Source organism: Carcharhinus amblyrhynchos, chromosome 4, assembly GCF_965287045.1.
Source record: "Carcharhinus amblyrhynchos chromosome 4, sCarAmb.v2.hapA, whole genome shotgun sequence".
NCBI classification, from domain to species: Eukaryota; Metazoa; Chordata; class Chondrichthyes; order Carcharhiniformes; family Carcharhinidae; genus Carcharhinus; species Carcharhinus amblyrhynchos.
The window spans coordinates 24,314,039-24,328,327 of NC_137327.1; the positions used below are offsets into that span (position 1 = coordinate 24,314,039).

General features: G+C 40.5%; 1 protein-coding gene across 1 annotated transcript in view; it reads left to right on the forward strand.

Annotated features, from left to right (window-relative positions):
- The window catches only part of dbndd1 (dysbindin domain containing 1), a 34,533-nt gene extending 20,816 nt beyond the window's left edge, over positions 1–13,717 (forward strand). The window contains exon 4 of the mRNA XM_080186849.1: positions 7,987–13,717. Within this exon, the coding sequence (XP_080042975.1) occupies positions 7,987–8,162 (176 nt within the window). The 3' untranslated portion in view covers positions 8,163–13,717. The remainder of the gene's footprint in view (positions 1–7,986) is intronic.
- Positions 13,718–14,289: the final 572 nt, after the last annotated feature.

The following is a 14,289-nucleotide window of genomic DNA, read 5'->3' on the forward strand; positions in this document are numbered from 1 at the left end:
TAGGCCAGTGATGTGTATCTTTCGAAACAGATTTTGAAAATTAAAATGTTTGAAGAAAGTATTCCATAGAATATACAGAACAGAAATAGACCGGTTGAAGTGAACTTTGAAATGAAAGAAAAATAAGGAACAACAAAGTATATGCCAGAATATAAAGGCTGTTTGTTCCATCCCTATTGTAGCATAGATTGAACAGATCCCTCTGTGCATTCTATGGATTATCTCCACCCTCGTTGGTAACTTGCTGGAGTTGAGGTGTAGTATTAAAGTGAGGAAAATGGTGAAGAATGTTGGTGCAAAAACACAGCCTGTTTGACCTAAGTTTTCACTAAATTGGGTTTGTGCCGGTACTATTAGTGAGGATTATGCAGATCATAGTGGAGTAGGTTGAGAATGGTGACAAATTTCTGAGGGCAGCCAGTTTTGAGGAAGATGCAGTATAATCCTTCACAGTTGAGTCTAAAGCTTTGTGAAGTTAAGAAATGTCATGTACAGCAATTGGTGTTTTTTGCACTTTTCAGGAACTTGCCACACAGTGAAGATTATGGCCGGAATGTTACGGTCATTCATGCTGGCAGGTTTTTTTACTCATTCGTGGGACATGGTTGTTGCTGGCTGGCCAGCATTTATTGCTCATCCTTAGTTGCCCTTAGGCAGTTGAGAGTCAACCACATTGCTGTGGTTCTGGAGTCACATGTAGGCCAAACTGGTTAAGGATGGCTATTTTGCTTCCCTAAAGGACATTAGTGAACCAGATGGGTTTTTCTGGCAATTGACAATGGTTTCATGGTCATCAGTAGATTCTTAATTCCAGACTTTTTTTTAATTATTGAATTCAAATTCCACCATCTGCCATGGTGGGATTTGAACCCAGGACCCCAGAACATTAGCTGAGTTTCAGGAACAGTAGTCTAGCGATAATACCACCAGGCCATCGCCATCCCACTGCAGTGAATGGAGATTTGACTGGATGCCAAATTCTCCACCTTCGCTGCAGCGGGAGTGTGGCACAAATGGCCGCTAAGATTGGGCCCTATGTCTTTGGTGCTTCTTGATGGGTGAAAACTATACTGTGTGGAAGGAAGGAGGAGGTGGTTAAGGAGAACCCTTGCAATGATCTTTCCTATGGCTCCTCTGTATTTGGCGCAATCAGACTTGTCTCCCACCTTAAGTTCGGTCGTTTTCACAATATCCTTGCGATTCCCCGGCAGGGGGTTTTCTTTCCGGATGAAGAATATGAGTTAGGCCCAGAGTTTATTTTGCCGTGTTTCAGAACTTCAGCTGGGATTTCATATCCCAAAGGGGCTTTGTTTCTTTTTAGCTGCTAGCTTGCTGATCTGCAGTCCCTTTCGCTCTCCCCATCTCTGACATCTTCCTGGCGAATGTCCCTCCAAGAATTCTGTATTCCTTCAACTCTGGCCTTTTTCACGTTCCCCATTCATTTTGCCCCAGCATTGATGCATTTGCTTCAGCTATTTAGGCCCCATGTTCTACATTTTCCTTGCAAAATTACTTCACATCTCCTCCTCCAGGACACTTCTCAAGTTCTAATATCTCCTTTTTTCAGCTGGCTATATAGGTTTTCTCCAAATAAACCCCTCTTAATCTCATTGGGATTCGCTGTTGTTCGGAGTTACACATTATGGATTTTTAGCAAAGATTTAACTAAAAATAATCATTAAAAATAGCTCACTGCATTGTTCATTCTTCCTTGTAGTCATTTACAACATCAATCTCTGATTGTCATTTCTGAATGTTAATGCAATAAGATTTTAAAGATCTGAAGAAATATGATTTAATCCCATTTGGATTGGATGTATTTTTTTAACATTTGGGAAAACTATCAATTTAGTTAAAGCTTTTCTCTTCAACTTTACAGAATAAACACCGTGGTGTACAAACTGAATGTGTAGATAATTTATGACAGCAAGGAAACTTTGTTTTACAACGAGGATTGAAGACTCAAGAATGCACTGACAGTTATGGATTGTCACACAAATCAGCACAACATTTAAGAATAGGGCAGAGATTCATGGTTGAGGGGAAATTTAGATAAAAAGACTTGGGCACAGAAAGGCGCTAGAGTGAGGGTGACTGCTCATTTAGGAAATAACACCAAAACTGGGTCAAAGTGTTTTTAGAATCATAGAAAAACTACAGCGCAAACAGGCCGTTCGGCCCACAAGTTGCACCGATCTTATCTCTACCTACTAGGCTTACCCATAAGGAAATTTGTCTATATTTCTATGAGTAACCAATACTGTAACATTACACTTTGCATCACAGAGAAAAGTTGTTTTGTAGGAAATGCTCTATGTTCAGAGGAAACAGCTGCACTCTTTTTGCATGGTTTCACGGACAGAATCGCAGAACTTAGAACCACAAGCATGTTGTTAATTTCTAGCCTTCTTATAGTTGGGAGGGAGAGGAAGGGAAATCATAAACTCTGCAACACTTAAACTGATCATTTATTTCATTTTTTGTAAACATAGCATATTTTACAATAGCCTAAAGGTTAGCAGAAACAACAGGAACACTTTATTCCGTACATTTTCCCTCACCATCCTTGTCCCCATTTCCAGATAAAGTCTGACATCACTTAGTTTGATTGAAGAATTTTACAGATTAGAATGTTCCTGTCAGTTTTAATGTCCAGTAGATGACTAACCAGCATTTCCACATTATTGAGTGCAGTGGAATTATAGTGTGGGCCTGACATTTGGTGGTTGTGGGTCAGAGAATTGCTGATGATGCTGGAGGAAAGGCTGTTGTTCAACTCCATCTTTTATTGAACATTATACTACGTACAATAGACTCAGCAGAAAGCTTAACATAAAACTCTCTCTTGCTATGCTCTATCATCTTGTGATCTTACATCACTGATGATGCAGATTATATATTTAGATGTTAACAGTAACCCTTTATATGACATCTTCCTCCTGTCCCAAATCTTTCCCTTCATCTCTGGGTCACAGAGGTAAGTGTTTTTGTGGCTATGCCAATCTCCATGACCTTGTTCTGATCTGATCATTCTTGAAGGTTGCATAGGATTCAAATTCTCCATATTTTCTCCGGAACTCTACTCTAGCATGGAAATCTTCAGAGACCATTGGCTCTCTTTTCAGGTTGTCTTCCTAATCATATGGATAGTTAATCTATTCTATTGATGGTCATCTTTTTGTTGATATGAGTACAATTCTGTTTCTTCTCACTATCCAATTCTCAGTCTCTACAAGATCTCAGACTTTGTGTCTTTTTCTCTATTCTAATCTCTAATCCAGGCTGATGCATCTGGTTGGAGTTCTGGTAAATCATGCACTCTATGATATTGATTGTAGCTTCTAGTCTAATAGTCAAAGTATTCCTCTTCTTTCCCCCTTGCTCTCTCGATAACTGTTGTTTTTAGACTTGGCATAAGCATATGTGGAAGAACAGGAAGTTGAGTTCATAGCCTTCTTCCGAACAGGTGTTCTGACGTAACTGAACCATTCTGAAGTGATGTGGAACAGAGAGCTCAAAGATCTTGCATTGATATCATTGTGTTTCAACAAAGCTTGTACCATTCTTTCTCTTCTCTGTGTCTCCATTTGCTTGTCCTGGATGGATTGGTTGATTGATTGTGTGAACAAATCCACAGAAATTTACTGGACCCTTAATTCACAAACTGAGCCGTTGTCTGAAATGATGATCAGGAATGCCATATGTGGCAAAAAACAATTAATGACTGCTTCTGAGGTTGTACAATGAAGATGTTTAATTTCAAATAATCTGGAGTAATAGTCAACAACTATGAGAAGTGTCTTCCCCTTGAGCTGAAAGATCTATTCCGAAACATTCCCACGGTCTGGATGTGAATGAGGATACCAGCAGTGGTTCCTTTTGCTCTTGGTGATGGATTGCACAGATGATGCAGCTCAAAATCATTTCCTGTAGTGATTTTGACATTCCTGGACAACAGATTGAATTTCACACACTATAGTGTGACACTTGATAATGCTGAGGTGTCCCTGGTGTATTCCTTGAAAGATCTTGAGACTGCGGATTCTTAGTGTGACCAGTCTCTCATCGGAAGTTAACTAGTCATTGACAATACCGAGTTTTAAGTATTGTTTCAGGATGAGATTGTTTGGAACATATTCCGGACATCCATTTTTGCGGTATTCTCTAATTTTAGCATATTTTTCATCTGCTTTTTTTGCTTGTCAGGAATTTTGTCATTAATCAGTTGTATGACCCCACATCCTCAACAAGATTTTCAGGCTTCCAATAGGAATGGTTGACAATGCATCTGCTGTTGTTTGCCTTGGACAGTATTTGCTGGCTCCTTCAGCTGCTGGTCTGGGGAAATCAGTTTGGTTTCCTCAAGGTTTTCCAATTCATCAACTTTATAGATATGTTGTAGATTTTTCCATGCTTTTCAACTTAATAGTGAACACTCTTGATTGTGGATCACGTACAAAGTTTTTTTGTGATTTGTACTGGAATTCAGTAGTCATAGTTGAATGTCACCTGAACAATGGGGGTCTTATGGCTGATGGCTGAAGGAAATCATGGAATCATAGAATTCCTACAATGCAGTAGAACCCCATTCGGTCCTTCAAATCTGCACTATGACAGAGTAACCCCCCCACCGCCCCATCCCCCACCTTATCCCCATAACCCAACAAATTCCCTATGGCTAATCCGTCTAACCCACATTGGGACACTAAGAGGCAACCCAACCGGCATATTTTTGGATTATGGGAGGAAACTGGAGCATACGGAGGAAATCCACACAGACATGGAGAATGTGCATACTCCCCATAGTCAGTCAAGGCTGGAATTAAGCCCAGATCCCTGGACCTGTGAGGCATTGTGCTGCATATATAATGTCCTATATCTAGACTCAATTTTTATGAACACTACTCTGATTGTGGTTAAGGTGCTGACATGGAAATCCAGGTTAAGCTAAAGCCAATAAATAAATAGCAGAGGAAGGAAAATTTTAAAACGTGATTTCGACAATTTTAGTTTGAAAACCATTCCCAACTGAAATTAGAATGCAATTAACACCTATTTACAACTGTTGACAGGAAGACCCTGACCCTCAGGCAAAAAGTGAAAAGAATTTAATTTGATTTTTCAAATGATTTAAATCTGAAAGAGGAATTTGAATTATTTGGTTCAGCCTGATTGTTCAACACCCATTCCAATAATAATAAGTTCTTTCTCTCTTCATTTGGCTAAAATTCAGTAAAAAATGTTAACTTAGACAACAATCCATTTTTGAACTTGAAATTTTTTTTTGTTATGAAAACCTAGCAGCCATGTAAATGGTAACTCTAGTATGCTGTGAGGACATTATTTAAATGGAAACTTCTAGACAACATAAGCGGAATTTTATGCACTCTCTGGAAATGGGCTGGGAAGTGAGAAACCTCATTTTTACATTCTTCCATGAAATTTATTGATCATCCCTAGTTGCCCTTGAGAAAGTGGTGAGCTGTCTTCTTGAAATGCTGCAGTCACAGGTGTAGGTACACGCGCTCTGCTTTTAGGGAGAGAGTTCCAGATTTTGACACAGTGATAGTGAAGAAACGGCGATATATTTCCAAGCTGAAATGTTATGTGGCTTGGAGGGAAACTTGTGGTAGTGGTGTTCTTGTGTGTGCTGCCCTATTCCTTCGAGGTGATAGATTTGCGGGTTTGGAAGACACTGTGTCACGGGAGCTTTGGTAACGGTACGCACTGCTGCTACAGTGTGTTTGATGGAGGCATGAATGTTGAAGGTGGCGAATGGGATGCCAGTCAAGTGGGCTGCTTTGTCCTGGATGTTGTTGAGCTTCTTGAGTGTTGTTGAAGCTACATTCATCCAGGCAAGGGGAGAATATTCCATCACACTCCAACTTTTGGCTTGCAGATGGTGGACAGGCTTTGGGGAGTCAGGATGAGAGTTACTTTCTGCAGGATTCCTAACCTCTGACCTGCTCTTGGGGCCACAGTATTTATATGGCTGGTCCAGTGTAGCTTTTGGTCAATGGTAACCTCTAAGGATCTTGATACTGGGGGATTTAGCTATAGTGATGAAATTGAATGTCAAGGAGAGATGGTTAGATTCTGTCTTGTTGGAGATGTTCATTGCCTGGTACAAGTTTGGCATAAATGGTACAAACCACATGTCAGCCCAAGCCTGGATATTGTCTAGACCTTATTGCATTTGGACATGGATTGCTTCAATATCTGAAGAGTTGTGAATGGTGTTGATCATTGTGCAATCATCAGTGAACATCCCCATTTCTTATCTTATAAAGGAAGGAAGATCATTGATGAAGCAACTGAAGATGGTTGGACCTAGGACATTACTCTGAGAGAGGCTTGCAACAGTGTCCGGGTGAGAGGTGATTAATCTCGAACAACCACAACCACCTTCCTTTGTGCTGGATATGACTCCAACCAGCGGACCTGATTTCCATTGACTCCAATTTTGCTAGGGCTCCTTGATGCCATACGTGTGCTGCTTTGATGTCAAGGATAGTCACTCTCACCTCATCTCTTGAGGTCAGCTCTTTGTACATTTTTCTGATCCACTGATGGTGATGATAGGGATCAGAAAGTAAGGCCCTTGTCTTCCTGCTGCCATGGAATATTCCCAATGTCAGGAATATTAGAGGCACAGCTACATGTCTCTACTTAGTGTGTGGCCGATTAAATGAATTAATTGATGAATTAGTAGCCACGTCCTGCCCATGTCAGCATTTCCCTAGTGTTAGGATGGGCCTCAGCTTATCGGGGAGGTAAACAGTGGCTCTTCCAGGGGATTGGGCAGGGTGGGTGGGGAGGCAGGGGGAGCGGGACGTGTTGAAATGAAGCCTCCTTATGGCCATGGCATGACCCATTAAGGGGCCCTCTGACAGCAATGCCAGCCTCATGGCTGTGATGCCATGGCTGGAGCATTCACCTCTTGAACGCTGGTGCTTGCCTACCTAGCCCAGCATAGTGAAAAAATGACCTGGCTTTCAAGAGTGCCTCAATATGAAGAGGCCACCTTCTTTCTGCAGCTTCAGTAGCAGCCATTTCTATTGGTGACATTGCCAAGCTTCGGTTGGCAGCTCTGAGAGACAGGCAGCTGTCCTGATTCGGACAGTGGTCACAGCAGCAGCTTAACTGGTGTAACCCCTTAAATCAGCAAACACCAACGCTGCTCAGAATGTATTTGGACAGGGAGCTGGGGTAAGATCTGATGGACGATGGTGAAAGTAGTGGTCAGGCTGACTTGATAGGGTTTACTGCCTCAGATTGTTGGCATTCCTGGAGTTTGATTGGATGACACCATATGGCATCAGATCACATGTAATCTGAACATGAGATAATCAGTTATGTGAAATAAAGAAATGCTGTTGCAAATGTTATTACCTTACAAAGAATGGGTTCCTTGTACTTAAATACTTTGCATCGGTGGGGAACTTTATTAAAACATCCAAGTTAATGCTAACAAAGTGAAAGAATAACTAAATATCCTCATCATAGCAAACTATTTTGATTTTATTTATTATAGTCATGTATTTATAATGAGAAGTATTGTTTCTTGCACACTATACAAAGCATACTGTTCATAAGGAAGGAAACGAGAGTGCAGAATGTAGTGTTACAGTCATAGCTAGAGTGTAGAGAAAGATGAATTTAATGCAAGGTAAGTCCATCCAAAAGTCTGACAGCAACAGGGAAGAAGCCATTCTTGAGTCAGTTGGTATGTGACCTCAGACTGTTGTACCTTTTCCCGACAGAGGAAAGTGGAAGAGAGAATATCCAGGGTGTGTGGGGTCCTTAATTATGCTGGCTGCTTTGCTGAGGCAGCGGGAAGTGTAGGCAAAGTCATTGGCTGGGAGGCTGGTTTGCGTGATGGCATGGGCTACATTCATGGCCTTTTGTAGTTCCTTAAGATGTATCTTATATCTTGACATCCCTCTGGTTCATCGCACAGCTAATTGTTTACATTTTATTTTATAGAATTGAACCAACCATTCATGTATCCGATCATCTCATGTGGAACACATTTAAAATCCCCTTCGTGGACAAGAGCCAAGACGGAACAGAGCAAAGAGAGGAAGCACCCAAGTGATCCAGATGTTCCATTGGAAATGTCAGATCATTTTCACACAGTCGAAACACACAAAAAACCCTAGGACAAGTTCGGACCTTGTTTCAGTAAAACTGCAATGATGAATAGTTCTGCCGCACCATATAGAACTGTTCTTCTCCTCCCTCGTTCTTCAGTTTGTAATTAAGTAGATTTTCACCAACTGTCCCTGCAGTGAATCAATTACACAATGTTCATGCTTTCAGCGAAGGTCATGAAAGCTAGGAAAATCAAATTATCAATCATAGTCCACTCTCATGCTCTTGGTGCTGTGTGTGAGCCTGTGCTGTACCTATTTAGGACATTATATCTGAAGTACTGGAACATTTTATTGCCTCGAGTAAAAAGCTTTATCGCTTTTTAGAAAAAAAAATTCCTCTTGGAACAGAACAGCATCATATCTGGTTTTAGAGATTGCCAGGCAACTGCAGTCGATTCCTGTTCAACTGGGAATGCTTGTTCTAACTCAGCTGCAGCAGTGGAAAAGTCTAATAAGTTGTCCATTTCACTTCACATTGAGTTAAAAACTAAGTTTGCCTCTTCACAGAAAAACTGATGGGAGAGAGTACTGGTAGTAAACTTGCAACAGAAAAATTGAGATCAATACAAATGAAGGTAAATACAAAATATCTCAGCTGTGATGATGCGGAGGAAATCCTCCACTGGAAGAATGATGAGTGTCCATTATGTTTTTTGGAGTGAAACACCAAGTTAAGAGATATTCTGTATTTCTCACACATCTCAAAGCAGAAATTCTACACCAAACACATTCCCATAAATCTTATAGAAGAGTTTTATTAGCACTGAAATGATCAATAATATATGGAATGAAAGCATCATAAATAAAATTATTAATTTTCTTTTTCTGTTCCAAAACAGAATTTGTAGGGAGGCAGCAATTTCTTCCCAGATATGTTTATCTTTTTTCACTGACTAAAACACATTGTCATACATGTCGAAACTTGCGAAAAATATATTCAAGGAGAAAAAGATTTAGCTGAGCCAAAATGCTAAATCTGATTCCAAATGATTTATACACCTGGACAAAGAAACTGAGTGCCGCTTTAATTCCTGTTGTACAAAAGCCATTACCTCTAAACCAAAATATTGCACTACCTGAAATGAGCAGTGAAATTGAATAAGTCTGATAGGGGGTCAATTTAGCTCACTTGGCTGGCTAGCAGGTTAGTTATGCAGAATGACGCCAATTTGGCTATCAGTTGGTGCAGACCTATAGGCCGAATGGCCTCCTTTTGAACTGTAGAGATTCTATGATTCTAACAGTGCAGGTTCAATTTCTGTAAAGGTGGAGGTTATTTCTGAAGGCTCCGCCATCTCAACCTTGCCCTTGGCCTGAGGTGTGGCGATCCTCAGGTTAAATCACGACCAGTAAGTTTTCTCCCCCAAAGGGGAGAGAGAACAGCCTATGGTCATCTGGGACTATGGCGACTTTACCTTTATAAGTCTGATGTCAACTCAAAGTTATCCTGTTAAATTAAGATTTATCTTTGAGACCAGAAAGCAGTATTTATTTTCTCTCAAAAAGAATACCAGTTTCCCCCCCAACCCCTGACACTGAAGGTATAATTTGAATGTTGTAGATGGAACTAGATGTTGTATCTGATGAAGTAGATTATTTTAAAGCATATACTAACATTCAACGATGCACATCATGGATAGACACATGGTGATTTGCTACCTTAGTTCAGGAAACTCCTTTATAAATGTTATTTGCAAATTTTAAATTAACCTTTTCAGACTCACAAATAACCCTCAAGTTCCAGTCATCATGTATACTGGTTTCTTAAAGTTGTACTTTAATACTTTGGTAGCAAATCTGTTTAAGCCATTTATCATACAATAAGTGAATGTAAAAAAAAATAAAATGGAATACTTCTTGTTTAAAATGTGTAATCTTATTATTCATGTTATTATTGTCCCCACATTTTCACACAGATAAATGCCAAAATATGAAAAGTTCACACATGTAGAGTTCGTGCATCTGTTTTCCATATAAACACTATTCAATGTCCCTTCTCCTAATTAATACTAGAATGCAAAATAATTAGAAGCTGGAACAAAGTTTAAATGCCAGTGTCAGCTTTCTCTATAAACAAAAAAAAGTTAAAAACCAAGATCAATGGAGAAGATACAGTGCTGAATAGATTGAGAGAATGGTCAGTGATATTCAAGGAATAATAGAATCCTTACAGTACAGAAAGAGATCATTTGTCCCATCGAGTCTGCACCAACCACAATCCCACCCAGGCCCTAGTCCCATAACCCTACACACTTTACTAATCCCCCGACACTAAGGCCGATTTAGAATGGCCAATCAACCTAACAAGCATATCTTTGGGAGGAAGCTGGAGCACCAGGAGGAAACCCACACACGGAGAAAGTGCAGACTCCACATAAACAGAGACCAAAGGCTGGATTTGAACCTGGGTCCCTGGCACTGTGAGGCAGCAGTGCTAACCACTGCTGTGTTCATACTTTAAAAAAACCAAGGAAAAGGCAGAGAGTGTTTCATGGTTTTGTAATCCTAGGGTAGGTTGATTTTCTTATGATGGAGTGATTTTCTTATGTTGCAATTAAGGTCCTCATTATAAAAAATAATTTGAGCCACGTAGGCCATTAGTGAGATCAGAAGAACACAATTCCCAACATTGCCAGAGTAGTAATTAAATCTGTCAACCTCCATTGGGAAATTTAGATCAGGTGACACACTTGGATATATTACCATATAGAAACTTTGTCCATCTTTCAGGAAATAAAACTAAATCAGCTGGTATTAAAAATCCCCTGGCTTTCAAACAGAGCATTGGGGTTATGGAAGATTTCAAATTACTTTTCTCTCCAATATAGTTGTAGTTGCTTTCTGCTAAGCTAGCCACAAGAGAACAAAGGTGTTTTAAAATGTTAACTAATATGTCTACATATACACAATAAAAAGTCTCACAACACCAGGTTAAAGTCCAACAGATCATGGGGGTTACAGATAGTGTGACATGAACCCAAGATCCCAGTTGAGGCCGTCCCCCACGACTTGCCTGGGTTTGCAACATCTTACTTACTGTCTTGTCTGGAGACAATACACATCTGTTTAACTTATGCTTAATGCTATCTATACTCACAGTGTCTGCACCTTTAAGACTTGACTAGGTGTAAAGACTCACATTCTAATCAGTATTCTGTAAACTGTGTGTGTGCCTTTATATGCACTGTTTGTGATCAGAACTCCCCACTCACCTGACGAAGGAGCAGCGCTCCAAAAACTAATGGCGTTTACTATCAAATAAACCTGTTGGACTTTAACCTGGTATTTTGAGACTTCTGTGTTTACCCTAGTCCAACGCCAGCATATCATACATATACACACACGTATTAGAAATCCTACAATACAGAAGGTCATATACATGTGGCCAGCTCAAATCTCAGTCTTTTATCAAGAGATTAACCTAAGCACTTTCATAACTTAGAAGGTTGATTAATTTGTACGTCTAAGGCTTCCTGCCACAAGACAAATAACAGAATTGCAGTAAGTTTTGGGTACAATGAGCCAGACACTTGTCAATGACAGTGACCCATTCTGAGCTTGGCTCAGCACTTTTCTACTTGGCTGATGATGTTTAAATCGTGAACTATTTATAATGTCATGTTTTATTTTTCATGAGTCATTTCCTGCTGTAGTTGATCTGTGATTGCAATGTGCATGGGGTGTCAATTGGAGTCTTCAAGGCAAGCAGCATTTTAAGGCTGATGATAATTAGACACACAGTTCCATAGTTCAGTCCTCATTTTAAAATCATACTTTCATATTTGCAGTATAAATTTACATGCCCACATCTACGATAGCAACTGCCTAGATGAGTTTTTAATTATGCATAAACCCAGCATTTCCCTCTATGTGAAGAATATACAATTACATCCTAACAAGATTACATAGGTAATTTGCATTGTAAACATTGGACATAGGAAACTACAATGAAAATATGGGCAAGCATAAGATTTTTTTAATAGATATTATTAGCTAGTTTCTTGCAGAAGAGGGGAGGTGATGGCCTAGTGGCACTATCACTAGACTATTAATCCAGAAACTCAGCTAATTTCTGGGGATCTGGGTTTGAATCTCGCCACAGCAGGAGGTGGAATTTGAATTTGATTTTTTTTTTTACACATCTAGGATTAATGGTATATTGATGACCATGAAACCATTGTTGATCGTTGAAAAACCCATCTGGTTCACTAATGACCTTTAAGGAAGGAAATCTGCTGTCCTTACTGGTCTGGCCTACATGTGACTCCAGAGCCATAGCAATGTGCTTGATTTTCAGTTGCCCTAGCAAGTCATTCAGTTCAAGGGTGACTAGAGATGGGCAATAAATGTCAGCCAGGCAGTGACAGCCATTTCTCACGAATGGATAAACAAAATCAACTTTCACCCAAATTACATTTATAACATTAACTATATATTGACTAGTGTTAAAAATTTGTGAAGCTGTTGCTTGGCTCCATTAGTTTTCATATCTTTGTGTATTATCCACTTTTGCCCAAGTTTTTCAATTAACCTTATTACTTATGTTCTTATGTAACCTTAAATTTATGAACTAAACGATAAAAACTACAGGCGTAGAGGCCAGATGATTAGATTTAAATTTATTCTAATTGAGTTCCTGATGTTGAATATGGGTGGGGGTGAGAATCACAATGAGATGCGTAACTTCGCCTCTTGCAGGATTCTCTCCTTCCGTCACCATTCATGTCCAATGTGAAAGGAAGTTTGAAATCCCAGCCACTGTCTTTCATCCTTGCCACAAACTGCATCCCCTAGGCAGTACTCCAGCCCTCTGCCTTGCCACTATTTGAGGATGAACCACGTTGTCCTTTTTGCCCCCGAGACAAGATTCCAACCTCATACTCACACCATCACCAAGACTGCCTATTTCCACTTTTGTGTCAATGCCCGTCTCCACCACACATCAATTTACCTGCTGCAGAAATGTTGATCCAGGCTTTTGCAATCCTTTGTTATCTCTAGACTCAACTACTGCTAGCCAGCTTTCCTTCTTTTACCTCTATAAACCCAAATTCATGCAAAACTCCACTAGTATTTTAACTCTCATCTAATTCTGTTCATTCACTAACTGTGCTCACTAATCCACCTTGCCAGCTCACCTCTGATCCCATTGACTTCACCTTCTGCACCAGTTTGTCATGAGGGACCTTGTCAAAGGCCTTACCGAAGTCCATGTAGTCAACATCCACTGCCCTACCCCCATCAATCACCTTCGTCACGTCCTCAAAAAACTCAATCTTTGTGAGACATCACGTCCCCTTCACAAAACCATGTTGCCTCTCACTAATTCATCCACTTATTTCCAAGTGGGAATAAATCCTGCTTCGGAGAAACCTCTCCAATAATTTCCCCACCACTGATAAGGCTTACCAGCCTGTAATTACTTGGATTATTCTTGCTACCCTTCTTAAACAAAGGCTATTTTCCAGTCCTCCAGGACCTCCTCTGTAGCCAGTGAGGATATAAAGATTTCTCTCAAGGCCCCAGAAATGTCCTCTCTTGCCTTTCTCAGTATTCTGGGATATATCATAAGAAATAGGAGCAGGAGTGGGCCAACTAGCCCTTCGAGCCTGCCCCGCCATTCAATAAGATCATGGCTGATCTGTCGTGGCTCAGTTCCACATTCCCGCCCTCTCCCCATAACCCTTAATCCCCTCTCTCATCAAAAACCCATCAACCCGTGTCTTAAATATATTTAGCGAGGCAGCCTCCACCACTTCAACGGGCAGAGAATTCCAGAGATTCACCACCCTTTGAGTGAAGAAGTTCTTCCTCAACTCTGTTCTAAACCGCCCCCCCTTTATCTTGAGGCTATGCCCCCTAGTCCTACTATCCTTTCTGAGCGGGAAGAGTCTCTCCACCTCTATCCTATCCATCCCATTCATCATCTTATACGTCTCAATGAGATCTCCCCTCATTCTTCTAAACTCTAACGAGTACAAGCCTAATCTATTCAGCCTCTCCTCATAGCTCAACCCCCTCAACTCCGGCATCAGCCTAGTAAACCTCCTCTGCACTCCCTCCAAGGCCAAAATATCCTTGCATAAGTACGGCGCCCAAAACTGCACACAGTACTCCAGCTGCGGCCTCACCA